Genomic DNA, 26,835 nt, shown 5'->3' on the forward strand with positions numbered 1-26,835 from the left:
CAGAACCCCGGACCACAGCACGGAAACGGCCCGGGGCTGAACTGCAATCAGATCCGGGGATGGAGGGAGCCGGAGAAGAGGAGTGAGAAGGCCGGGGAGGCAGTCCCTGTTGTCCTCCTGGAGGCCTGCAGTCTGCTTGCAGTGAAGGACCAGGCTGCCCAGGAAAGGAAGGGGTCAGGAGGTCGGGCAGGGCCTGAGCAGGCGCAAACAAGTTTGAGAAAGGGAGCAGCAGGCGCTCCCACGCTGCCTCCTTGTCCATAGAGCATAGTTTAGGCCTCTGGTGGGAAAATTAAGTCAGAACCAGGCCTCAAGGCACGACCTAGACTCTTAAGAGCCAAGTTAGGGGTAGAGGACCAAGACCTTCGGGGGTCTGAGAAATTAAGGAGAGTAGGGGGCTTCAGGCCCTCCCACTGCAGAGCTGGATTGGCGAGTTAGACGCTTGTAGATCCAAAGTTGGATTGGGGAGGGGTCTCTAGGACGTTGGCTAGCTAAGCAAGGATTGGGGGGATTCAAGTGCTTAGAGATCGAAGGCAGGTCTTGGGTAGGGGGAGTCAGACAATTGAAAAGCCTAGGTGGTTATTTGGGGAGGGGTCTTTGCTCTTTGTCGAAGCTTCTCCTTTTTGGCTGCAGGCCTGAGGCCTTGTCAAGAGGTTTCTTTGAATGGGTGGGCTGCTGAAGCCAGACCAAGAGCAAGAAAGTGAACAAATCAGGAATATATGGGTGGGGGGCCCCTGAGAGGGGGGTCACAAAGGGTGAGACATGGCCACCAGGCGTTTAACCGACGCTTTCTTGTTGTTGCGGAATAATTCCATCCAAAACCGGCAGCTGTTAGCCGAGCAAGTGAGTAGTCACACCACCTCCAGTCCTCTGCATTCACGTAGCATTGCTGCGGTGAGTCTCCCGGCGGCCTCTTCGACACACGCACCGTGTGCACTGCGGCTCTGCCTGTCTGTCTGTCTCTGTCTGTCTTCTCTGTTTTAAAAAAGAAGATAAGAATAATAACTAATACGGAAATGCAAAGTCTCTTGGCTAGGGTCAGAGGCACCTATATCCATGGATGGGGAAAAAACCGTCTTAGGTTCCCGCTCCACCTCTGCCTGGCGCTCTCTCCTCACTTCCGCAGCCTCCCCCCTTCCGCCCCCTCCCGCGGTCACTGCGCGACCGGCTGCCTGCAATTTACATATGTTTTAACACTAAGATTGAGAAGCGCTGGGCCTTTCTGAATCCTTTTTGTTTCGTTTTGTTTTAAGTCCTCCTCCCCCCACCCCCCCAGGAGTGAGCCTCGTTTTGGTCCTAATCCTTGTAAAAGAACGACTCCCTCCCCCACCAGAGGAAGGAGTTGTGTTTTTTTTTTTTTTTTTCTTTTTCCTTTTCTGCCAGTTTTCTCTTAATGGCCTCACAGCCCTCTGTGAGGGCTGAATAATTGCTGCACTGTTTTTCCTGGGGGCTCCTGTTGGTGAGACTGTAAGGTGCTAGGCTCTTCGTTTTCCATTTCCCAGACAGGAATTTAAGCTTTCCTCTCCGTTCGAACTTTTTAAACAAACATTAATGTATATGTGAAAATTAAGACACCCCCCCCCCAATTAGGACATTTTTTTTACATTTTATTAAGCAGAACCTTGATTGAGCTTAGCAGTGGAGTTTTTAGGGAGGTCCTGATTTTGTTTTTAGTGGGGGTAACTTTCCATTTCCGAGCCTCAGTTTACTGTTAAATGAGAGGGCAGGTCTGGCTGGTTTGTACAAGACAGTAATTATTAGCTCTGTAATATCTTAAATTGAAGCTTGGACTTATGAAACTAGTTGTAGCAGGAGCTATGCACAGGCGAGGTTTCAACAGAAGCTGCATTGGAGCATGAGGGAATAGTTATTCCAAAACCGGATTTCTTGAGGGGTATACTTTAAATACAGTTTTGGAAATCCCACTCTCTTAGGAACTGTACTGCCTATTAATTTTTTCTCTTTATGATTTTATCTAAATGCTTCTGGAATATTCTTCCATGTGTCATGACTATCGACTTGTCTACAAAGACAGTGTCTACAAAGACAATTTTTCCTTTTAGTAAATCACAAATGGAAAATGTCTTTGGCCATATTGATCATAGGAAAGCAATTTTAAGCCGTTTGAGCAATTTTAAAAATAAAAGCAAAGGAAAAAGCATAGAAAACGGATGGAACCTGCGTTGGTTTTCATTTACTTAAGAATTTGGAGGTTTTTTTACATTTATAAACTGAAAGAAATGGTATTATAATGAAATAAGTGTGAATTTATCTGTTAGCACAGAAAGGGGCTAATTCTAGTGCTAATTTTGAAAAGAGTGTCCTGAAATAAGCCACAAAACAGGGAGTAGAAATTGAATGAATGAAGTTCTTAAATGGAACTTTAGTTATGTTAAATTAAAACTGCATATTAAATAACTTGAATTTAGGTTACCTCGTTTGGGGTGGAGGGAGAACCGAACTAAAACTCACCTTAATGATATAGAGTATCAGTTTTAATTGAAAAACATACTATTTGTTTTTAAAATTTTTATCATAAAAGGTTCAACACACCCTGAACCTTTGGGTAACATGAGATTTTTAACCATTAAGTTAGACAGTTTAAGAACCTAGTGTCTGAGAGGAGGAAGCCTTTCAAAAGTCATCTTTGAGTTAAATTGCGTTTTAAAATGATTTTCTAAGTTGAGCAATTTTTAAAAAATACATAAGCTAAAATAATGAAAAATGGACAACTTGAGTATGCAGTTTGGAAAAATAGCAAATGTATAGATAGATTTAGGTCATTTCAGTTTTTTGAAAATTTCTAAATTCAGTTAAATCAGAACATTAAAAAATATTTTCTATGTTTCATACCATTGAAAATGTTACACACACATTAATCTGACCATTTAAAAATCTTTCTCAGATCATTAAAAACAATCAGAGCATTTAAAATGTCCTCATAGTTCAGATAATTTAAAAAATAGATTTTACCATCTAATGTAGTTTGCCTGTTAGAATTTAAAAAGAAAATACACATTTATATTTTTTAATTATGTTCTTTATAAAACACAAGGCATGTCACAATTTTGAAGTGTTTACAGGTGAACTGTTACAGCTTCAGTTTGCTTGCAAGTGATTTTACCGAAACTATTTCTGAGCACGCACACACATACAGAATCAAATACAGCAAAATGCTAACACGATTAAATAGACGTTACAATTCTCTCAACTTTTCTGGAAGTTGGAAAAGCATAAACATTTTGGAGAGAAAGCCATGTCTAACACAAATTTTTAAAACCATTGAATAACTCATGCAGTGCCTATCTAGCTCATAAAAAATTTAAAGCCTCCTTTCTGACTTGTAAATTTCAAAACCATGTAGCAAATCAAAGAAAACTGTATCTGTCAAATTTAAATGTGAACTAGGTGTCTGGCGATATTGACATTATTAATTAAACTAATTATAGTTAATTAAATTTGTTGATTTTATTAGAGGTGACTCCTGAAATGTTTAGTAGTTAAATGTCAAGATGTCTATTACTTAAGTACTTAACTCTCTCCTCCAAAGTAGAGGAAGCAAATAAGGCAGAATAATGCTAATTTTTATGCTAGTGATAAATATGGGGGGGGGGAGCATTATACCATTTTACATACTTTGTGTTTGCAAGTTTTTAAATAATTACAGTAATGTAAAACAATTAGAGATAATTTGTAAATATGTTATCTAAAAGTCAGGCAATTAAAAAGGAAGAAATTAAACCTAGGAGTTTAATTTTAAAAATTACAACCTGAATTTTTAAGTTTCTAATGAGAAGAAAAGACTATAGAAGTTGATCTTGCTGTATTTGTTTTCTCATGTACACAACTAAAAATAAGTCATACCTAAAATAATTTAAAAAAAATTATAATCCTGAATTTTCATTCTTATTTGAGAGAAAACTTACAGAAACTGATTGCAAAGTGATGTGTGTGTATATCTCACACACTTAAAAAGTAAGCACACCTAAAGCTGTATCATTCAAGAAATTTTAAATCAAATTTTTTACAGCCTAGTTTGAGGGAAAAAAATCAGAAACTGTTGATGGGGGGGTGTTTTTGTATATCTGTATATATGTTCAGGTTTGGACAACAATCAGGCAGATATTTCACAGATTAGCAGGAATTTAAGGAGGCCAGACAAACAAAACGTTCCATAGGCCTGAAACACCTAAAGGTCATTTGGTCTAACGGCCCGTTGGTAATAACCCCTCATGCCTACCTTGCTTGACCGTGTTCTGTGACAGCGGTAGGAAATTCCGGTAGTTTGTCTCTCTGCATCTTTTACTACCAAAATGTCCTTCCTGTATTAATCCCAGTCTGTATGTCTCCCATCCTGGTCCTAGTTCTGGCCCGGTAGGGTCTCTAACTCAGGAAGCCTCCTCCTTCCCGCAGCCTCATTCTCCGTAGTTTTTTTCTAGGCTGAGCAGTCCCGGCTCAAACGGCATGGTTAAGTTTCTTTCCTATGAATGATGTTTAGTTTTTCTGTATCCGTTTTTTAAAGTTTAGGACCCAGAGCTCAACAAAATTCTTACTTCTGCTCTTGGTTGTGTTAGTATTAGTAAAATTATTTGTTAAAAACATACTGGAGTTTGATTTTATAATTTCAACAAAATGCAATTGTTGGCATTTCCAGTGAATTCTTTTTCCAGTGAATTCTTTTTTGTCCTCAGTTTGGGGTGCCCCATCACATTTATGCTTTGGGGGGCATCATGAAATAAAGGAAAGACGTGTGGACAGTGAGTCTGGCAATCAAGGGCTAAATCCTAATCTGCTGCTTACTCAGAGTATGTTTTTAGGCAAGTTTTAAATGTTTTTAAACTGATTTGCCTGATTTGTAAATTGAGGGCTTTGAGTTAGGTGATTTCTTGTGGCCCTATCAATTCAATAATGTTTTCTCAAGTTCTCTTCACAACATTGTTTCTCTTGACCTTACCTTTAATTTGAAAAGAAGGCCATAGTCAACAACAGTGTGTTGGTGTCAGCCCAAGGTTACTGACAAAAATCCTTAGAAGTAGCCCAGTACTGTGCAGAAGTAACTTTGACATTCTGTCAGTCAAGCACCTCATTCAAACAATTACAGGCAACTTGGCTTTAGGTAATTGAATGGATTTATGAAGTTAAAAAAACCATTCAAAGAATTCCTAACGTGTTAATGAGTGAAAGTAGCTGTTGAGTTGCTGTTCTGATCAGATGAAATTCTTTTGTGGGTTTGTGTGATTTCTTTTGATCTCCTAGAAGGGATATAATGTAGGGGTGGGAGCTGCTAGATTAGTGTTTACTACCTAATCTATATTCTGCTTTAAAATAACACATAATCTATAATTGGAAGCTAGAGTTAATTGGTCTTAGACTAGCTTGAAACCAGCACATTATTTTTAATAAAACATATGCTTTAAGAAAAAAAGAAATTAAGGATGAATTATGGTTGTAAGAAACCTGAGGTCCTTGCTCAGTCTTGGTTATTATATTAGGTAAGATTTATTGAGTGTTTACTATGTCCTGGCTCTGGGCTAAGCCCCTTACCATGGGTGACCTTAGCCTGTCCTCACAGTGCCCCATCTAATAGGTATTATTGTTTTTCTCATGATACAGATAAGAAACTGAGATTTAGAGGAGTTTAGAAACTGGCTTAGTGCCACTCACATAATGTGTAGACTTTGGGGTGCAGCTGTGATGGGAACAGTGGCAAACCTGGCTTCAGAGGCCTATGCTCACCCCCAAACCGCTGTGCTGCTGGCTGTGTTTTCTAGGACTTGTACTGCAGACCCTGGGAAATGGAAAGACCTGTTGTTTGAAATAACTTTTTTTCCTGCAGTAGGCTAGCATCTTTCTTTATCTCACTTCACAACCTTAGATAGTCAATTTTAACATGCATGTTGAAGGTTCTCAGTTTGAGTCCAGGCCAAGTCTATTGGAAAATTAGTTCTCTGTCTTTAGAATCCAAGTATGAAATCATTGTATATTTCTCTTTAGATCTATTTGCTTTTCTGCTTTTAAAGATTCCATTTGAGCAATGAGGCTTACTTGAGAATAAGGGTACTTTGTTGGGTAAAAGTGAAGCAAACTTTTATTTTGGCAGCAACAGAAATAAAGTAAATATCACTATAGCATAGACCTGTATTTCCAACTCATTTTGCTCAACTTTTCCAGACTTCCTGAGTAAACACAGATGGGTTTCCACTTATTTTTCAGTTTTATGTAGAAAGTTCTTTACACTATAAATTCCACATGCTACTTGGAGTTTTCAATATTTGTTTGATTGCATGCCATTGGCAGGTCAAAAACCTAGATTTAAACATTATAAAGATTTAGAAGGTGATGATGTGTATAATAACATGTTTTCATTTGGCTGTGTTTTGGTCTTTGCTGATTGTAATTCTAAATGTTTAATTCAGGTCTTGACTAAATTTCCTAATAATTTGGTGGCAGGGAGAGTTTTGAAAGCCTTCTATTTTTAAGTAGTAAAATGAGGAGAAGGTGTTTCTTTGAAAAGATAACTTGAATTTAATTCCAGATGTGGTATGGTAGTAACTACTTATCACAAATAATTTCTAGATTTGTGAATAAAATTAGAGGTTGTAAGGTAGGGTGGCAAGAGGCCTGAAATACCTGGATCTGGCCCTGTACTAACCATTAACAAACTCTGTGACTTCGGGCAATGTATTTGTACATTTTGAAGCTTAGTTGTTTTTTTTTTTATTGGAAAGAAAAGAGTTGTTTCTAGCCGTAGAATCTCGGGATTCTGATTTCACCTATTATCGGCTAATAATTATAGAAATCAAAAGATGAGGATGTGTGTGCTCAGTTAATAATCTAAGAGGATAGGCTCGTGTGTAGCAGAGATTTTTAACCAAGGTTTGCAGTAAGATTAAATGCCAAGGAGCCGTTGCAGAAAGGAATGTTGAGATACAGAGTTAGGGGTTTTGCCTTGCATTGTGTTTTATTAATAAAAGATTACAGTGTTCTCTTAATGAAAATGTTAAGCTTTAAAAAAATAAAGATTTTTTTTAAAGTAATAGGTAATTGGATCAAATTTCCATTTGACACCATCGTCTCTATTAATATCTTGTAGCACTTCTATCATGGCAGGATATGTGTATAAATGTCATTCCCTTTTGCTCTTAGCAGATTGTAGAAGGAATGAAGATTTTCAGCTTTCTATAATGTCATCTAATTGAATTTTTACAGGGGGAAATGTTGTTTGATTACATCTTTATTGCTATCGTTGCTTAGTGATATTTTGGCCCTGATAGACCAGCTTCATTTGCACTATTAATTTTTAAATAGGAAAGTTATGTTTTTTATTTTCTAAATTTACTGTTCAACATAAAAAAAATGAACACAGTTGATTATTGAAATTCACCACCATTTATTTCAGTAATCAATACTGTTAAAAAAAAAAAAAGACCTACTTGCTTATATCTGTCATTAGTAAATGTCTATTCAGAAGATAGAATTCCACGTTGATCTAAAAAAGAATCTTTAGTTTTAAATTGAAATTTAACCCTCTAGTGCCGTGCTTCTCCCTTCCCATTTCCCTAAAAACAATCTCTTCTTAGCTTTTGTTTTGTCTTGTTGGCTTGCTTTTTTAATAGCTTTATGTGCCCTTTCTATACTACTACTGCTAATATATACCAAGCAAATGGTAAGAGTTTTTCTTTTATTTTGCCACCTGTGTCTCTCTCCGGGAAAGAGTGGTTTCTCAGCTCTCTTATTACCAGGGATAAAGCCATGTCTGCGGGAATTTAATTTGCAGAGGTCTTACATATGTGGTTAGTCAAATATTATCTGAATCTGGCCATAGACAATTTTTGTGGCGTATTCATTTTTTTAATTTTGTTGTATTTGCAGGGCAGATTTATATGCTAAAATATATATTTATTTGACATGGTAAAATTATATTTTAGCTTTGTTGTTATTTTATCTTCTTAAGGGAAATGTAGAATGTGGTATTTTATAGGATGTTTGATATTTGTGAAACAGTTTAACTGTATATTTTAGTGACATTAAAGCAAGTGTGTTTTATACGTTTCTAATGTATTTTAAATTTTACAAGTATTTATTGCTTGTTTCCCATTTCATTTACCAAAACAACAGTCATACTAAATAAAAATAAAAACATATATTGATTTAGCTTATTTTTTTTAAGGAATAATAAGAGTGGGGATTTTTTAAATGCCTTGGTTAGTGGATTTTTATTTTATTAAGTTTAGAGTTGCTTAAAATCTCTGTTTTCTCAACTGACCATGCCTTATCTGTCTGTCCCATGCATCTTTCTTTTTGCTATCCTAACTGGATGGGCCTGATGGAACCACATTATCTCTTCAGGAGCTGGATGAGGTATTGTGTTTTGACTATTTTTTGTGTGTTAGGTAATTTTGGTTTATAAAATACCTGCTTTTCCTGAAGTCTTGACTCATATATAAAATGTCAACAGAGCTTATATGTATTTTAGCATTTGTTGTGATTACTTTGTTTAGCGATTGAATACTTAGAATTTGTTTAATATGCTTTCACACCAATATGCAAATTCATGATTTAGGAAAAGGGTTAAGAACGTTGTTTACTACCCTCGGGAAAGTGGCCTAGCTTTGAAAGCAGTAAAGGTTGAACATTTTTTTGAACCTGAAGTGAGCCAGATTGCTTTTAGGGTTCTGTTTTGATTTTCTGGTTTGTCAGAGGTGAGTGGTGAGCTGCTCAGGGAGAGTGCAGAAGGCCAGCATGTCTGCGGGAGGACGAAGCCAGCGCTGTGGGAGAGTCTTCCCGGGATGAAGTGACACTCGCCCCTGCTTAGCAGCCTCCTTCTGGCCTTTTCATTACTTCTAGCATCTCGCCCTGAAGGTGGAGAGAGCATATATTCAAAGCACTATTTTAATAGCCCTAATGAAAGGGTTGAAGAAAGATGAGATCCAACTGCTGCTGCTAATGTTTGGGTCTATTTATTTCAGCAGTAAAGGGATGAAAATATTTTTCCTGAGTGTAGACTTTTTAAATACAGTAATGAGGAGGTTGTTTTTCTTTGTTTTAATTTAGAACTATGAACAGTAAGGTGGGATTAGGATCACTGTCTTCAAAACCAGTGGGATCCTAACTAGTAGACTAAGATCTGCCTAGAGAGTCTAAAAACATTAAATAGATGGTAATAACAGACTGTGCATGGCCTAATATCCTTCACTGGGGACAGTTAAATAAATTGTGCAGCGTCTCTAATACCCTGTAGCTTTTAAGAGTGAAGCCCATCCGGGGGGGCTGCAGTAGAATGAGCTCCCAGACACCTTGCTAAGTGGGAAGGAAGCTAGATGCAAAATATTGTAGGTAATGTGACTTCTCCTTAAAAAAGGAGAGAAAGAAAGAAAGCTCACATTTATGCTTGTATGTGCTTAAAAGTTCTCAGAAAAGATACACAATAAACTGTTAACAGTTGATAACCCCCAAGAAAAGTCTATGTTAGAAACTTCCTTTCTATTGCAAACCCTTTTCTTAAGGTGTATATGTATTTTTAAATCATGTGCATGTATGACTTTTGTCACTAAACAACACTTAGTATTTAAAAACCAACACATAGCTGGTAGCTCTTTGAGGTAGGTTCCATGGTCGTGCGTACATCCTGTTCCCAGTTAGGACCCTCACTGCCAGCCCCGGGACTGGGTCCTGGAGAGGCCAAAACATGTAGTGAGTTTAGAGATCTCTTGGACACATTGCATAAGGCTAGATTGCTGACCAAACTCAAAAAACGATAAGGGGCTCGGCACCTGTTGCTCAAGCGGCTGAGGTGCCAGCCATATACACCGGAGTTGGCGGGTTTGAATCCAGCCCGGCCCGCCAAACAACAATGACAGCTGCAACCAAAAACAAGCCGGGCGTTGTGGTGGTTGCCTGTAGTCCCAGCTACTTGGGAGGCGGAAGCAAGAGAATTGCTCGAGCCCAGGAGTTGGAGGTTGCTGTGAGCTGTGATGTCACGGCACTCTACCCAGGACGACAGCTTGAGGCTCTGTCTGAAAAAAAAAAAAAAAAAAAATGGTAAAGCCTGGGGCTTAGAGAGCAGGTACTTCTAGAATAGATGTTACTCCTTACTGAACCATTTGCAAATAGGAATTTATAACCCCAACAGGAAGTGTATGGGGTAGGGGGTGTTGTTCACAGATAATAGAATGACTTATGTTGAAAAGCATATTGAGTAGTTTTCTGAGGAGGGTACATAGGTGGTCTGCTATCTGAACCAGTTTCCAATCCTTCCTACCTCCTCAGGCAGCAAGTTCTGGAAACTGACTGTGCACCATGTGAACTTGACAAACCCTTTTGCTTTTCTTACACTTAGCCTCTGAAGTTGAAAAGGGGGTCTTCATGTTGCAGATCAGATACCCACTTTCTCCTCCTCGCAAGCTGTTAGGAACATGAGTTGTATCCTAAAGCTCACGGTCCAGGCTCTTCTGGGTGCCTGTGGCCACCACCTTACTTGTGCATTTCACTTCCCCTGTGTTCTCCTTTGTCTAGTACCATTATCTTTTGCATCAACTGCACCTTCCAGAAGTGTATGTGACATATGTTTCTTTCATGCATTCATTCCACCCATTTATTGTCAATTCATTTGACTAATTGTAATTGTGTATTTATTACTACAGAGAGCCAAAAACTGATCTAGGAGCTGGGGGGTGATTGGGAATGGTGTCCAGAAGCTTCTTTCCTGAGCCAGCAGTAGGACCTTCAAATTGGTGTCTTCTGGGAAGGCAGCTCCCCAGGTAGATCAGAGAGAAGGCCACCCCATGGTAGGTGAGGCCTGAGAAGAGTCCCTGACTGCATCTCCTGGGCCTCCCAGAGTAAAGTCATCTGATGGCTCCCGCTTACTCAGAGATGCCCTGTAGTCTGGCCACCTCCATTTGTCCCTAGAGATACCATTCATTTCTCAGAAAATGGTAAGTAAGGAGTCCCCTGAGGAAGAAACCCCCCACCATTCACTCTTCTGCCCTAGGAAGTATCTGGCCCTCTCCTTTGTTTTCTGAGTCTAATCTGTTTCCCTCTTATGACAAAATAATCTCCCAAGATTTTGGTCTTTTTAATTCAAAATAGGAACTGTTGGAAAATTACAAGATGCAAATGTCAGGCTCTCAAACCACTCATCTGGGGAGGGCTGGGTGACCTGGTGGGCATCTGGACTGGTCACTCTGATGGAGCCCTGAGAGAGTCTTAGCCCAACTGGCCTCAGGGTCCACATTCAAAGAGTAGGGGACAGCCCCCTCGCCAACCCCCGCCAGGGTGGTTATTGGGACTAAAAATGTTCAAGTCGGTAGAGTTACTTGGTACGGTACAAAAGAAGACAGGTAATTAATTGCATAACATTCCCTACATTCCCCCCCCCCAAGCATATATATATTAGTTGAGAAGAAAGGAAAGAGTAATGAAACTAACAGGATTAATATCAGGGTGGTATGATTCTCAGGGCTTTATTTCTGTATGTTTTGTGCAGTTGAAAAAGTATCTATCTGAACATTTCATAATCAGAAAAAGTAAGCATTATTTTAAAATTGCCACAGGTTTTTTAAAATGTAGTGCTGATCTACCCTCGTTCTCTTTCATCCACATGCTTGTATACTCTTCAAACACTCAGATTTCCTGAGCCTGATTGTCTATCAGCGGAATCTTGGAGGCTTCTGAGCCCATGCTTGGCTGACTTCACCATACACGCTCCCAGGGTCTCACATGGAAGCGAGAGTTGCCAGGCTGTCATTTTTAAGGTCCCTTCTGGACTTTTTAAATGTTCATTGCCACGGACAGTCCAGAATTGTAGTAGTATATAGTAGTATTCTCATTACTAATTCATTATGGCTAACCGTAGTTTATTTTTTTTAGATGAGGAGGCATATCTGACTTTTCCAGTCTCTACAGAGGCTTTGATGTTTCTTTATTCTTAACCGTACACTGAATCAGCCTTCACGTTACAGCAGGATTTTAAGAGTAGGAAGGCTGTAGATTTGGAACAGTAAGATTTATAAGAGAATGTGTTCCTTCCATAGAGCAACAACTTGTCCATACTATCCAGTACTCTACAGGGATAGATGTCAGCGTCTGAAGTGGATCAAGGGCAAAAGATAACTTGAATGAGACTGGCAGGCACACCATTTGGGTGTGCTTTTTATTTTTAGTATCTCTTGCAGTTTTTCTGCATTTCCCTGGAAGAGTGACTCTGGGTTAGATATAATATACCCCAGTAATTCTTGGAGGGTAAAACTATAAATCAAAGAGAAGAATTATTGAATTCTTAATTATCTTAAGAACAGTCTTTGTAAAAAATTCTTTCCGATTTAAAAGGCATAGATTTTTTTTTTAACTTTAGAATCACAAGTTCGTTTTTTAAAAAGTTTAATAATGAATATCATATATTTGGAGAAGAGACTGAGTTTAAATTCAGCAAGGATAAGTAAAGAGAATTAGCAACCTATCAGTTTTTAAGATCTGTATGGAATAGGATGGCAACTTGAAAATTGGACGCCCATGCTGGGTCTTCAGCAAATAAGAAAACATGTTTTTGAATGGGAATTGAGGTTTGCGAAGTTAAAGGAGTGAGGTGATTCTTTTGCATTTAAAATTTATTTTGTTCTTCAGATTTGTTCCCATTTCAAATCGTTGACATTTATTTTCACTTATGTTTTACCTTTCCAAAACATGCAGTCTTTTTAATAGCACATGCCGTGCTGCGCCTTACAGACCCAGACCAACAGAAGGAGAAACTCCTTTCTCGGGAGGGGCAGCATTTCTTTGTCATGATGAGCTATAGCTACAGACTGTATCAGAAAGGAGACAAATTACTCGCTTTTTAAAGTTTGTGTTCCCAGAGAATCAGCTGTTCTATCTCATTGGCAAAACCGTGATAGAGGGTGTGGGAATGCTAGCGCCCACTGGACGGGCCGGCATCTGTCCTTGTCATGTAGGGGTCACTTATTAGCAATCTTCCTTAGGGCCCATGAGAGAGAGGGTGTTCTCCCTAAGTCTGATTTACATCTAATTTGGGGGAAACATCCATTATATAAAATTAGGTACTTAGTCAAAGAGTTGAATCCACTTAAGTTGACTTTTCGTAATGTGGTTTGTAATTTCTTGTTTTTGTTTTTTTTAATTTATTTTTATTGTTAAATCATAGCTGTGTACATTAGTGCAATCAAGGGGTACAATGTGTGGGTTTCATATACAATCTGAAATATTCTCATTCTTGTTTTGAGGAAAACTATTCTAATCACAATTTGGAGACGCACTGTCTCGCCGTGCACCTTTTTAGTTTGATGTGTATTGGATCTGTAAACAGGAAAAACAGTACAAAGTAAGATCACGAGTTTAAAATTGATAAACTCACTATAAATAAATTATTATTACTTTTGAAATTTGGCATAATAAAAAATGGTGGATTAGATAATAAACTGCATAGTGTAAGTTTTATGAATCGTGAAGGGGTACCCTAGCAGTTTTAGGTTTTGCTTTGTATGAACAACTAAAGCTTTAAGTTCAAGTTCTGCTTTAGGCCAGTAAGAATCCTATGCCCAACACCTGCTGCACAGTGGGCAGGAAGCCAACAGCTGGGCATGTGGTTTGTCCCTCTGTCTTAGTCAGTTTGTCCTCCACAAACTGCAAGTTGTGTACCTCTTGGTGACTTTGGAACAAGAGTGTTGACAAGAAACAAGGATGCCTGTGGTCACCCGAGCATGTGCCGTCTGTGTATGCTGTGTATAGGGTGAGTCCCAGACCTCCTCTGTCTACCAAGCATCAGCGCAAGAGGCAGTTTTTACCCACTGTGTGCTTAGAGGAGTCTATCCTCTAATCCCTGGTTCAATTGGTGGAAAATGAATCGGAATGCTGTGTTATGTCATCTGATGGCTTGTTGTCCTGATTCATTTTCTGAGCAAATGGCAGTTACATTTCATGGGCTTGCCAGAGTGGTTGGCAAAGATTTTAGGGTTGAAGGGGCTTTTGGAGTCAGCTGGCCCAGATTTTAATTGGTCACATAATTGCTTTGTGACTTTAGGCAAGCTACTTAACATTTCTGATTAGAAATTAGAAAAATTTACATATTTATAGGTTAGAGTAATAATTCCTAGCTTACCTAGTTTTTGTAAGGATTAAAATTTTTTAAAAGAATGTAAAATTTCTAGTAGTAAACTCTTAAAACCAAACAAAAAGTGATGGTGATTAAGAATTACTACTTCAGGGACTCAGAGCCCTGGACAGCACAGGTGTGGATGACACATCATCTGATTAAGAACTTAAGAGACACTGGGCCCGCAGTGTCCTGTCCACACAGCAGCCAAACACCGGTGAGCTTAATCATGGTTCTAGTAGACACTCTGGGGGCGGTTACTGGGCCTGGTTCCGCTGGTGTGGTGGTTGTATGAGGTGCCCTCCCTGTGTGGACAGGTGCCCAGGAGTATGCAGAATGCCTCAGGCGGGTGGAGGCAGCACCACACAGCGGGCAGGACCGTTGATGGGGAAGATACCAGTTAGCTTTTAGGAACTTTGCTGTGAACTCTGTTCAGGATTTAGGATCGATTACTCGAAGAGTTCTTTTAACTTAGTTTTTTCTTTCTATTTTTTCTCCATCTGTAAATTTTTAAATTTTGTCTTGTTTATTGTTAGAAAAGCAAATAAGTATTTACGGAATGAGTGAAAAAATAAACTTAGATAAATGCAGAGATGAGGGAAGAAAAGCAATAAAAATTCCTCACCCAGTCCTACAGTGTGATTTGGAAAATTTGCAAAGTATTATCTATAAAGGACTTTTATAGGCTATTTTCCATTATATTTTGATGATCATTCAGATCTTTTGAAACTGGTATTTAAAATTTCTGAGCTTCTGAGAACACCTCAAGAGCCTTTCAACCAGTTCATTGCCTCCAGGCAAGAAAACCGCTTAACCATGCCAAACCTGTGATTTCCTTCCCATTCTTAAGAGCTTTCTAAGGCAGTGTATTATATGGTTAAAATAAACAGGAACTATTGATATCATTTTAAAATAAGGGAAAATGTTGCCTGTGGACATTTAGCTGAAGAAAAGAAATGACAATGTAAGATTGCATTGAAATTTTAAGGATTGCTTTTGCCAAATGGTAGATAATTTACTAACCATTTTAGGCAGTTTCATACATTTTAGCATATGGTTAATGATCGTGTGACTGAGATAACTAGATCAGACTACTTCTAAAATATGCTAAGTGTATGTAAGCAAAACTTGCTACTATTAAAAATTTTGTATTAGTTTCGCTGATAGCCTAATATTTTTTTACTTGTGTCTAATCACATTAATTGTTGCAGTTCATGCTGTTCTATCATAGTGCTAGTGCTAAGAGGTATTTCTTTTAAGGACGTTTTGTTGACTTTTTCATTACATTTCTATAGCCAGATCAAGTCAAATTCATGTTCTCAAGTATGTCCAAGGAAGTTAAGAACTGGTGCATGAAAAAGATAGGAAAACAATTCCAAATCCTAGCAGTACCAAAAGCAAGTTTGTAATACAGGCAAGTGCATTTACTCCTACGTTTCTGTATCTTTTTAGGGAGGCACATTTAAATGGGAGTGAGAATACGCTTATCCAAATTGAACTTGAATATTCTTTTCACATCGCTTTATTTCCCTGTAGCTTGCTGATGACCGTATGGCACTGGTGTCGGGCATCAGTTTAGATCCAGAAGCAGCAATTGGCGTGACAAAACGGTCCCCTCCTAAATGGGTGGATGGAGTGGATGAAGTAAGTTGAATGTTAATTTCACATTTTTTAAAGTAAATTGTGACAGCATATTAAGATATCTGCCATATGGGCCCGTCCGAAGGTAATGAGTTATTGCCGTTGAGTGTTGACAAGTCAGTTCCAGGTGCAATCCTTGTTCCATTCCACTCTTTCCCTCCTTCTCACTACTGCACTTGACTAGTAAGAAAAAAAATTAAAAAAAAAAATCTACTATTGTATAAACTGATTTTGCTATACTTAAATTTGTGTCCCTAGAAATACATTAGCTGTAGGTTTGTTCACTTAACCACAAGAAAAAGTTGTGTATATGCGTGTGTGTGTGTGTGTATTAATGATTTTGGCTTTAGTTTTAATATTAGTAGAAACTACCTGAATTGTAGGAAGAATAACCATACAACAAGAAAGAATGGCATTTGATTTTCTGATAACTTGAATTAAAAGTTTTTCACATATTAGCAAACCAAGTATGCTGAAGACTGAATTCCGTGTTTGGAGTGTAGCTGACTGTCTGGGAGGCAGAAGATACCTGCCAGGCATTATGAGAGTTCTGGTGTCCTCATTTGTGTAGATACAGTATGATATTGGCCGGATTAAACAGAAGATGAAAGAATTAGCCAGCCTTCATGACAAGCATTTAAACAGACCCACCCTGGATGACTGCAGTGAGGAGGAGCACGCCATTGAAATAACCACCCAAGAGATCACACAGGTGAGGATAATAAGCAAGGGAGTCCTGGGAGAGCCGGCCGGGCCTCATGGCAGTCATAAAAGCTATAGAGTGTTCTTCTAAGTCAGCCGGCAAGTCAGTTTCCTAAATTCACTTCCCAGCCTGAAGTTTTCCAAGGATCTTTAAGAGGCCCTAAGGTTTCTGGGGTATCAGCATAGGTTGCATGTCTTCTTTGACAGAGGTATGGGATTATTTTTGAAGATAATACAGTGATTAAATTAAATAAAACCACATTTGATTAAATAAAAATGAAATTTGGAGCATTACTAACTTGAATGGTTTGATTTTAAAATGTGTAACTTCTGTCCCATACCAGTGCTTAAAATTCTTCTGCTAAAATATAATCCTCTTATATGAAAAGAAATTTAGTATTGTAGAAAAATTTCTTGTAAAGTGTTAAATTTAACTAGTTTTTAAATAACATGACTGGTATTTAACCTTCAGTATTTACATGCATGTTTCACTCAAGTCTCCTGAGGGCTAATTATCAGAAGAGTGTGATGTTAAAAGCCCTTGAATGTTGGAGCTGGAATACTGACTCTCAGCATTTGTAACAGTGGCATGATTCTCATTTAATCTCTCTGACTTGAGCCTTCTTATCTGTAAAGTGGGAAAAATAATTATAATAATAGTACCTGCCTCATGGGACGCAGGTACTAAATGAGAAGGCAAGAACATAATGGTAAATAATAGTAGGGGGTTGAGCAGCTCTAATCTGAAGATCCAAAATGCTCCAAAATCTGAAACTTTGTGACCATCCACATGATCGAAGCAAATGCTCACTGGAGCATTTTGGATTTCAGATTAGGGATGCTCAACTAGTATGTATTCTGCAAATAATAGAAAGTCCCAAATTGAAATCCAAAACACTGGTGGCCCAACCTGCATAGCCTGATGACCCAGCACGTGAGGCACTGCACGGTAGGAGTTAATCGGGTTAACTTTTTGTGTGTATAAAGTAAGCATGAGATTACTTGTATCTGTTCGTCTTTCTCTAAACCAACCTGTAGGAACAGAGTCTTGCACTTGTTACTTCTGACTTGTGAAGGGTGGAAGCCTTAGCCCAGGGGCTTCTCCCCCAGGCTTGCCTTGAGCCTTGGGCTTGTTCTCTTAGCTTTTCCACAGATGCCAGCGAGCTGTGCAGGCCTTGCCCAGCCGGGCCCACAGGGCCTGCTCCGAGCAGGAGGAGCGGCTGCTCCGGAATGTGGTGGCCTCCCTGGCCCAGGCCCTGCAGGAGCTGTCCACCAGCTTCCGGCATGCACAGTCGGACTACCTCAAACGTGAGTGCAGCCTGGCTGGCTGAGGGGATTTGAGTCAGAAGACACCTTTGTTTTCTTTGCTTGTTTTTCTGCTATCTTTCCACTTAGTCTTGCACCCTGGTTGTTAGTTTTTGAGCGGCAATAGAAGCCACTTCCCAGGGCGGAACTGCTGCCTGGGAGTTAAGGCTCCATTTGGGTTCTGACTGCAGTGGCAAAAGGCTCCAAAATAGTTCACTTTTAAGTAAACAAAACAAAACTTATTTCCTGTCAGGCTGGAAAAATTTGGAAATCAATCCAGCACATTTAAAAAACCTTGTTGTTTTCTAAATGTCAGGGTTTGTGGGAGCTACTCCTTACATATGTAAAAAACAGTTGTTATCACTTGAAGCCATGTATTTGCATAACAATGGAAGTGTGTGAGACTACCTGCCTGACAAACCTCCCTGGAGTATTTTAAATACTTCTTTGCTGTCACCCCTGACTTCAACCGGCCTTTCCCCAAATTGCGCAAAGCCAAATTTCAGCTTTGTCCTCCTTCTAAGTACCCTGTAAATTGGCTTTTCCTTTATTGCCATTGTAATCAATAAAGTCCTCACATACCCCAAAGAAACCTTAGTTCTGGCAACAAGCACATTTGTATTTTAATTTTATTACTTCTAAAATTTGATTAGGGCCATTTGGAATTCTTATTAGAGATGCTTCTAGAGAGAAATATTGATTTTTTTTTTTTAAGTAACAGCAGTTAGATTAAATATTTCTGCTTCATTTGAAGATTCTCAGATGGTTATGTCATTTTTGTTTTGGCACCGGTGAATTGTGTACGTTCACAGCGTGACTTTTTCTTGAGTAATCCCAGATGCTTGCATATTGTTGTGTATTTATAATCCTTTACTCTGTCCCGCCCCCACTGGAGATAGGCTTTTTTGGAGCTGCTGAGAATGTCTCCATTTTGACAGTTGAGTTTACTCTAGATTTCCCATTTTTAATGGTAGAACAGGATGGTTTACATGGTTTACATGTTCAAGTAAAGTGGATTCCTATCTATGACAGGCATGAAGAATCGAGAGGAAAGATCCCAGCATTTTTTCGATACGTCAGTACCACTAATGGATGACGGGGAGGATAATACACTTTATGATCGGGTATGTGAAGGGGGCTGCGGAGCTGACTGCTGCACGTTTGTGCCCCGTTCTGTCTCCTCCTCTGCTTGGACTTCTGGTTTCTGCATAGTGCAGACAGGTCAGGGCTGTTGACTTTTGTGTCCATCAGGTAGTTGTGGCCCCAGGTAGAGGAGTAGCCGTGCAGTTTCTTCCTTTCTAAAGGCCACAGGGAAATCGTGTTATTTGCTTTCCAGAACCTTGAGGAAAACTGTCTGTGCCCCACTTTCCTAGGAACATCCCAGAGAAGCTCAGGCTCATCCCTGGGGGTTTCACTCTGTCTCTGCTGAGCCGCAGATGGAGACTTCTCTTCATGTTCCCTGCTTTGGCCATAGTGCTGTCGGTCCTGCTGGTTTTGGGGGGTTATGTCTTTCCTATTTGCTTTAAATAAATATTTTCAGAATTCATTTTCTTTAAATTATATTTAAATTGGTATACCATAGCTTTCCTGAGGGGGGTGGGAATCTAACCTATAAATTCTGCACTGTTATTTTGCTAGGGTTTTACAGATGACCAGTTAGTGCTTGTGGAGCAGAATACACTGATGGTGGAAGAGAGAGAGCGAGAGATTCGCCAGATTGTACAGTCCATTTCTGACCTGAATGAAATATTTAGGGACTTAGGAGCAATGATTGTGGAACAGGTATGTGAGCTGACCTTCTTCATCCATGGGTTTTCTTACTGTAATGTCTGGTCCATCTCTAAATGTTTTGATCCTATACTCCTTTCAGGAAAAAAAGATAGAGCCTTTTCCCACTGTGTGTGTGTGTGTGTGTGTGTGTGCAAGTAAATGTATATGAAGGTTGAGCATCCCTAATCTGAAGTGCTCCATAATCTGAAATTTACCGAGTACTGACATGATGCCACAGTGGAAAAATCAACACCTGATCCCATGTGACAGATTGTATTCAAAATTTTGTTTTATGCACAAAATTGTTAAAAATATTGGATAAAATTACCTTCAGGCTACGTGTATAGAGTATATGTGAAACAAATGGGTTTTATGTTTAGACTTTGGCCCTATCACCAAAATATCTAATCATTTATAGGCAAATCCTCCAGAATGTGAAAAAATGTAAGACACTGCTAGTCTCAAGCATTTCAGATAAGGGGTACTCAACTGTTGTCTATGTATTTACTAATTATATACTATGCTAGATATAGCATGTAGAGGCCATCGTGTTCCCTGTAAAAATATTAATAAACCTTTTTTTAAATAAAAAATAAAATTGTAATATTCTCTGCCCACGGCCGCAGGGCACTCATGTGACTCCCTGCTTTGGAGACCTGGTTGATTCTGACTAAGTTCAGCAGGGTTCTGGCGATATATAAGATTTCCCTTCTAATTTTGACAGGCTATTGTGTAATGGCGATTGGAACCACTAGCTTTCAAGTACAATTAAATTGTTGTTCACCGTTAAAATCTGATTAGGGCATTTTATTATCTTGCCAGCAGGGATTTGGGTCCCAATCCCCTGAAACCAACTGCAGAGTACAGTGTTCAGGCCATGAAGATCCAGTTACATTAATTACTCCAGCGCTTCCCCATGAGCTGCTATCTCTTCTAATCCAGCATGTTTCCAATAAAAGCTCTGTTCTTTCTTGTAGCCTGGCTTTCCCTTCTTCTTATTTGAACTAAGAGATTAAACAATTTAAAAATTCTCCTTGAGGCCAAATTTTTAATTTTAGATGTTGGATTGGAGTTTATTGTTCTCTGCTCTGACCCGTGGAGACCTATGTTCACGTTTACAGATGTGATAGTCAATTTGCAGGTCTAATCATATCTGGGGTAAGCTTAACTGGCATTCTCCGCTTACTGGAATCCAAGTATTTAAGCCACAAATGGGCACAAGACTAGCCCTTTGTCATTCAGAGCTATTTCCATTGAACTGTATATTTTTTGAAGCCTCAGTAAGTCTGAATATGGCATATCCTATAGTGGCTAAATCCAAAAAAGAAACCTCAGTTTGTCAGTATTTTCTTTCTCAGGCATTCTCAGAGTGATATGTTACTTGCAGTAACAGGCACTCTGCCCTTGAATGCCTAATAGTGTTTGAGGACAGATTCCCCAGCCCTTAGCGTGTACCTTAGGTTAAGTGAAACAGATCATTCGGTGGATGATGGTGTCTGTAATTTGCATATCTCATTTTTGAAGCCCAATTTTCCAGGTTTGGTTGTTGATCATCTGTTACTGTCACTTATTACCCAGGGCACAGTCCTTGATAGGATTGACTATAATGTTGAACAGTCCTGTATCAAAACCGAAGATGGCTTGAAACAGCTTCACAAGGTAATGCCATACCTTTCAATAGCTGAGAATTTTAGGAAGTAGTGTCAAATATTGATCATTCCTCTTCCCTCTTAACTGTTTTCAGCATCCTTGTTTTATGTTGTCAACTCTCAGCACAGTGGCATAAAGATGCACATCTTTGTATTTAAAGCAGACGACGGTGGTGGGTGTTGGCATTTTACGCAGTTAGCAAGTCCAGACGCACCTCACATGTGGATCTGAAACTTCTTAACTCCCTTTTGTTACCAAAGGGATTGGGGTTTCCTTCCTTTGAGAAAATGTCTCACCCTTTTTGAGTCTTCTTGTTTTTCTGTCTGTTGCTGCTGACTCGGGCGTCTCTTGTTGTGACACATTTCTGATGAACTGCTGGGTGGGACTCATTCTGGAGAAGATAAAAATCTAATTTTCTCTTGAATTGCCCCAGCATATCTGTGTGCTGCCTTGAGAGAAGCTGGTTGAAGTGAGAGTAGTGGCTCTCTTATTCTTTGCTAATGGGGTGGCTATTTCGGGATGGTATTTGTTAATTTCTCTTTAAAGAAATAGTTACGGAGCATCTTAGAAATCGTGTAATCAGTTATGAGAAACGCGTATAAGCTGCTGAGCGGCTCGCATATGTAACTAGCAGAGTACATATTTCTTTAAAAGGAATATCTTTGTATCTTTGAGCCCCGGTAGTATTTCTAGCTATATAATGAGCATTTTTTCTAATTCACTCATGTTCTCTACTCTGTTATTTCTCCAAAAACAGTTGCTTCCTGTAGCAGAGATAGCCCCATCTACTAGTGGTATCAGGTTTACAGAAAGTTAGATCTTGCACAAATCTGACCAGAAACTCTTACCTGTCTTTCTGGTGGGCTTGTTGCCTATGTGGTGGGAAAGAGAAGCCTTACTCTGTTTGTGCACAGGGTTTTCAAGCATTTAGATTAACTTGTTTACCAAGCTCTGTATATTTAAAAGTGAAAACAAACTTTAGTTTTTTCATTCTCTAATGCCCAGGTTTTGATGTGCTGCTGAATTATGCATTGGTTTTGAAGTTTACTAAATAAAAACTAGTGAAACATGTTGTATAATATAACACAGATAAAGGAAAAAGCTTTCTCTGCAGGAGTGAACAAATCTAGTGGGAACTAAAAATTTTGTTTTGGATTCTACTTTATAAATCATTTTGAAAGGTTTCAAAGTATATTATTTAGTACTGGCCTCCCTAGTGTTCTGAGTTACTCATTAGAAAAGTAAGCGCGCGCCGTCTTCTCCCTCCAGTCCCATTTACTGTCGGCAGCAGCTGGCCGGTCCCTGGCAGTCGATAGCCTGTAAGGGTGATTGAGCCTTGGGAGCTGCCTCTGCTGACCTGGCTCTCAAGATGGGCCCACCTGCCCTGCTGTTTCCTCCTGGTTGATGAGGGGCTCCTCAGGTGGGTGGGTGGACTGGAAACAAAGTCCTTGTCAGAAGGTTGGGGGGTGTTGGAAATAGAACAGGAGAAATGAGTAGTTCCTACCAGGTCTTGCCTTGCAGCTGTCTACAGTGGAATATGATGATGCTGCACAAATAAATTATGCCCATTTTCTTGTATCTTTGAGCAATGCTTTTAGCAGGGTTGGGTGTGCTTAGGGACACTTTGCGACTCTCCCTTCTCAGAGTTTTGTGTCTGTCACCAGCAACGTGGGGGCATGTCAGTATGTTTGGCACCACAGTTGTGATGGAATTCCTGGCACCACTGAGTTTCCAGGGTGCCATTTTTTGGGAAGAGATGTTAAAGGAGGGGCCTTGCTGCCAGGTCAAGCTTTGGAAGCCCCTCTGTGTGTCCTTATTAGCACTGGGAGGACTTGCGCAGGCTGATTCTTTCTGTATATCACATCAGTGGGGCACATGTACCCACTTATTTGAAAGGATGGGGTTTCTTTTTCATTTCCAAATTTAGGGGAGGTAGAAAATGGCCTCTTTGTGCCCATCCTACTGTTCCATGCCTACTGTTTATGGTGACATCATTTCATAGTGAGACAGGCCACATTCATTCAAGGAGGGATGGCTAGAAATAGACAGCTCTTGTTGCAAGAATGGTCATGGTAGCCTGTGTAGAGCGAAGTAGGGAGAAGCAGGTGCACCCTGACGTGGATGCGTAATCTTTGACTTCTCTGTTAGCTTTGGTTTCAACAGTAGATTTCCAATAAGTTTGTTCCTAAGCCCAGGGTGAATAAGCGCTCCAGAATCACGGAACTCTTTTACACACAGCAGTTGGATTCTCTTGAAACAGTGCAGGGGTTAACAGTGGCATAGTTTGGAGCAGAGACGCAGTTACTGTGCTGGAGATCCAGAAACCTCAAAGGGAAACAAGTGAGACTTGATTTGGCATTTTGGGGAAAATGACTGCCTTTTTCCCTCCTCTCTTTGTAGGCAGAACAGTATCAAAAGAAGAATCGGAAAATGCTTGTAATTCTAATACTATTTGTCATCATCATTGTCCTCATTGTCATCCTCGTCGGTGTGAAGTCCCGCTAAGTGGCATTGGGCTCTCGTGTGTGCGGCACATGTGGGTTTCCTAGGCGTGAGAGGTTTGGCCTACGCCCCGCCAGCTGCCTACAGAGGTGCAGCCACGAGGGACCCTCAGGCATCAGGGCAGAGGACCTTTCCACGGACCCTCTTCACAGCCGTGCTCAAGCGAGGAGAATGGGTTTATGTTTTTCCTTCATGTTGAGTATTTAAGGACCTTTGATACTGTTGGAGAATAAAGATTGAGTTCTATGATCAGTTTTAATACTTTTTTTTTTTTAAGAAAGAGAAAATGAGTTGAAAGTTAACAGGCACTGCAAAAGCTGTTCAGTGTTATTGTGTATATGCTATTTTTTTAGCAGTCATGTCTGAGCAGCATATTAAAATAATTTTTGGAAAAAAATTTTTTAAACCATCTAGTTTTTAAGAAATTTGGTACCAAAAATTTATGAGTAGAGGTGAAAATGCCTCTTCATCTTTCTCTGTATATTTTCCAATTGAAAACAAACTAAGAAGTCCTTTAAGAATTTATAATCCGTTCCCCATTAACTTAATTTAGCTTTTCCATCACTGTTAATGATCAGAGTAACAAAGTGTGAAAAATAAGAAACCATCATTGATGTTAATTAACACATTTAGATGGGCCAGTTAAAACAGCTTCATAAGTTTGAATTTAATTGCAAATGGAATATTCCTCATTTAAAATTTTTGCTCTGCATTTTCTACTGTAAACCAAAAGGGGTTACTAAGCCAAACTACCTAAATTTAAAAGTTGGTGATTTGAATGAACCTCATATTAAAGGAAGCTTGACAGTGTCATGAAAGTCACCAGATTCAGCTAGTGTGGCCCTCGGTGTCCCCCCACCATCCTTAGCCCATTACTTATATGCTAACTACATAATGACCTGTTCAAACCAGACTCCATTTAATGAACTGTGAATTTACACAGAGGCCATTTTAAATGGGTCACCCCATTTAGGATTAGTGGATTTCAAATTATTAACCAAACATAACTCCATTTCAAAGTAAAATATTCTACCAGTGACTTGATTGATTGGCTCTTCCGTTGCTACTTAGCAATGCCCAGAGAGCAGGCATATTTCTGAGGGCTGTGGACATGATGACTAGGAAATGTGTCGTTTGTGAGGGTGCAGATCAGATTACCACAGGGGGGCTTTGTCAGTTACCCACCTGTTATCAATATGGTGCTCGAAATGTTCCTGGAACTGTAGAATAATGTGGAAAGCGATAACTTTGAAAACTGAAGTTGTTCATGTTTCATGGACCTTGTTTTGACACCACTATCATTTTAATGGTCTTTGTGTAATTTTTGATAGCTTTTTCTTTGTTTTTGCTTCTCTTAATGTGTTACGTTTCATTTGGACCAGTCACATAAAATGTTTCTCTAGAATTGACTGTGAAGTTGTTCCCAGAAATTTAAACCCAAGTCCAGAGAGTCAAGTTGTCCAAACAGATCATGGGCTTAATACCCAAACCTGCCTGAGTCGATGCCTCCAGGCAGCCACTGAGTTTCTTTGACTCATGTGGCTGTAGAATGAAATGACCCAAAGGTTAAAGGTGTTCCTGAGATTTCAGGAAATAGTGTGGTATTCCCTGACAAACATCTGTTAGAAAAGAGGGCCAGGGAATAAGAACTCAGTGACTCCTCAGTCACCTCTGAAACACCGTCTTCTACCAGTCCTGAGAGTCACTCTGAGTCTCAGCTAGACGATGACCACAGGCAGACTGTTGCTCAGGAGTGGGGCACAGGTGGGTGCTGTGCCTCAGAAACAGTCTGCAGTGACAGGATTCCTGAAGTCTGTCTTTCCATTGAAGAAAGTGACCCTCTAAGAAAGGATTGCTGTTCATTTCTATTTATTAACCGAATATGGTGATCGGGGGTTGGTTTCAGATCCCACCCCCCCATTTGGGTAAAATGATGGATCTGATTAGAAATTGTTCTAAGGATCTCATTTTGGAATGGGGAACTGTCTCTTCTTTCCAAAGCCAGTTCAGGGTCAGCTAAAGCTGTCTGCTGCCATAACTGCTGTCCTCAGGCAGGAAACAGCCTAGATCTGGCCCCAGAGCCTGTATCCTAACTTGTCGGGGTCCTCAAATGACTATATTTTTCTGTTGAGCCTGTGTCTGGGGAAAGATCAGTAGCATTTGAAGAGGTAAGAGAAAATAATCATGTCCTGTACCTCAGGGTTCCTCTCTGTGAAGGAGGTGGACCCCTTTCCTTGCTGGCAGCCTGCACCAGGGCACGACGTGCCCTTTGGGTCTCTCTCTTGGGCCATGGAGATGACAATCGCCCAGTCTAGTCTCTTCCCTGCCTACCACGCACCTGGGGAAGAGGCTTACCTGGGAGGAGAAAGAAGTGTCCGCCCTCCATCCTCCCAAGCTCCTGATCTTCCCAGGATTGTCGCTGAAAACTGCTGTCTCTTGTTTGTTCATTTTGGGGTTGCTGGTGCTGGCTGGGCCGTGCCGTGTGAAGCAGTGTGTGTCTCTAATTTAACAGATTTACTGCTTTCTCTGCTAATTGAGAGAGCATTATTTATTTGTTTTGACACAAGTGCTTTCAGTGTTTTATCCTAGCTAATGGCTTCTTAAAGGTAATAAAACCCTTCCAACCTAATTGGTCAGATTAAGACTTTTTTCTCTTGTATGCTTAAATAAAGCAATTAGTGAAGCGCTTCTATCCAAAATGACTTTTTTTGTCCATTTTTAAAACTAATTTACTGTTACTGGAAACTTTTTGTACAATAAAGCCATCATGCGGATTGAAGAACATGCTGCAGTCCTGGTATTAATTTTAACAATGCTATTGTGTTGGGGAGGGCCTGGTTGGTTTCGTGGTCCTTTGGGCCAGAGAGTGCTAGTTTTGTGCCTGAGGCTGCCTCAGTGTCTTGTAGTCAGTCTGTCTAATGGACACTTTCAAAGGGGCTAGTCTACTTGCTATCCAACAGACAGAAAAGGGAAACCACCTAAAAGATGCATAATTATTTTTATTATGAAAACATGCCTTATATACATACCAGGAAGCATTTGAAAATCTTCAAATAAAACTGCTGTGTGCTTTGCTGAGAAGTGATTCTTACAGGCTCCAGGAGACTTGACTTTATAAATGACTTACAATGCTTCCTGTCTTGTTTATACCAAAAACATCAGGG

At 39.7% G+C, this 26,835-nt stretch overlaps 1 protein-coding gene across 7 annotated transcripts; it reads left to right on the forward strand.

Moving 5' to 3' along the window:
• On the forward strand, positions 1 to 26,455 carry STX16 (syntaxin 16). Of its 7 annotated transcripts, XM_053573663.1 has the most exons (10): positions 2 to 862; positions 11,634 to 11,805; positions 15,397 to 15,515; positions 15,638 to 15,745; positions 16,314 to 16,454; positions 17,587 to 17,752; positions 18,782 to 18,873; positions 19,388 to 19,531; positions 21,098 to 21,178; positions 23,570 to 26,455. In XM_053573663.1, exons 4-10 carry the CDS (start codon positions 15,653 to 15,655, stop codon positions 23,672 to 23,674), a joined length of 822 nt encoding a protein of 273 aa, XP_053429638.1. In that variant the 5' UTR covers positions 2 to 862; positions 11,634 to 11,805; positions 15,397 to 15,515; positions 15,638 to 15,652; the 3' UTR covers positions 23,675 to 26,455. The 7 variants fall into 7 exon arrangements, with proteins under 7 accessions (XP_053429634.1, XP_053429635.1, XP_053429638.1 ...); XM_053573659.1 differs by lacking the exons at positions 11,634 to 11,805; positions 15,397 to 15,515 and adding an exon at positions 8,347 to 8,358 and having other exon boundaries at positions 1 to 891; XM_053573661.1 differs by lacking the exon at positions 15,397 to 15,515.
• The last annotated feature ends 380 nt before the right edge of the window (positions 26,456 to 26,835 follow it).

This window comes from Nycticebus coucang, chromosome 21 (assembly GCF_027406575.1).
Source record: "Nycticebus coucang isolate mNycCou1 chromosome 21, mNycCou1.pri, whole genome shotgun sequence".
Taxonomy (NCBI): Eukaryota; Metazoa; Chordata; class Mammalia; order Primates; family Lorisidae; genus Nycticebus; species Nycticebus coucang.

Coding starts and splice junctions, on each gene's coding strand:
- STX16 (XM_053573659.1), top strand. CDS start 760: ATGGCCACCAGGCGTTTAACCGACGCTTTCTTGTTGTTGCGGAATAAT. Junction 16,455..17,586: donor CCACCCAAGAGATCACACAG/GTGAGGATAATA, acceptor TTGTTCTCTTAG/CTTTTCCACAGATGCCAGCG. Junction 18,874..19,387: donor ATAATACACTTTATGATCGG/GTATGTGAAGGG, acceptor TTATTTTGCTAG/GGTTTTACAGATGACCAGTT.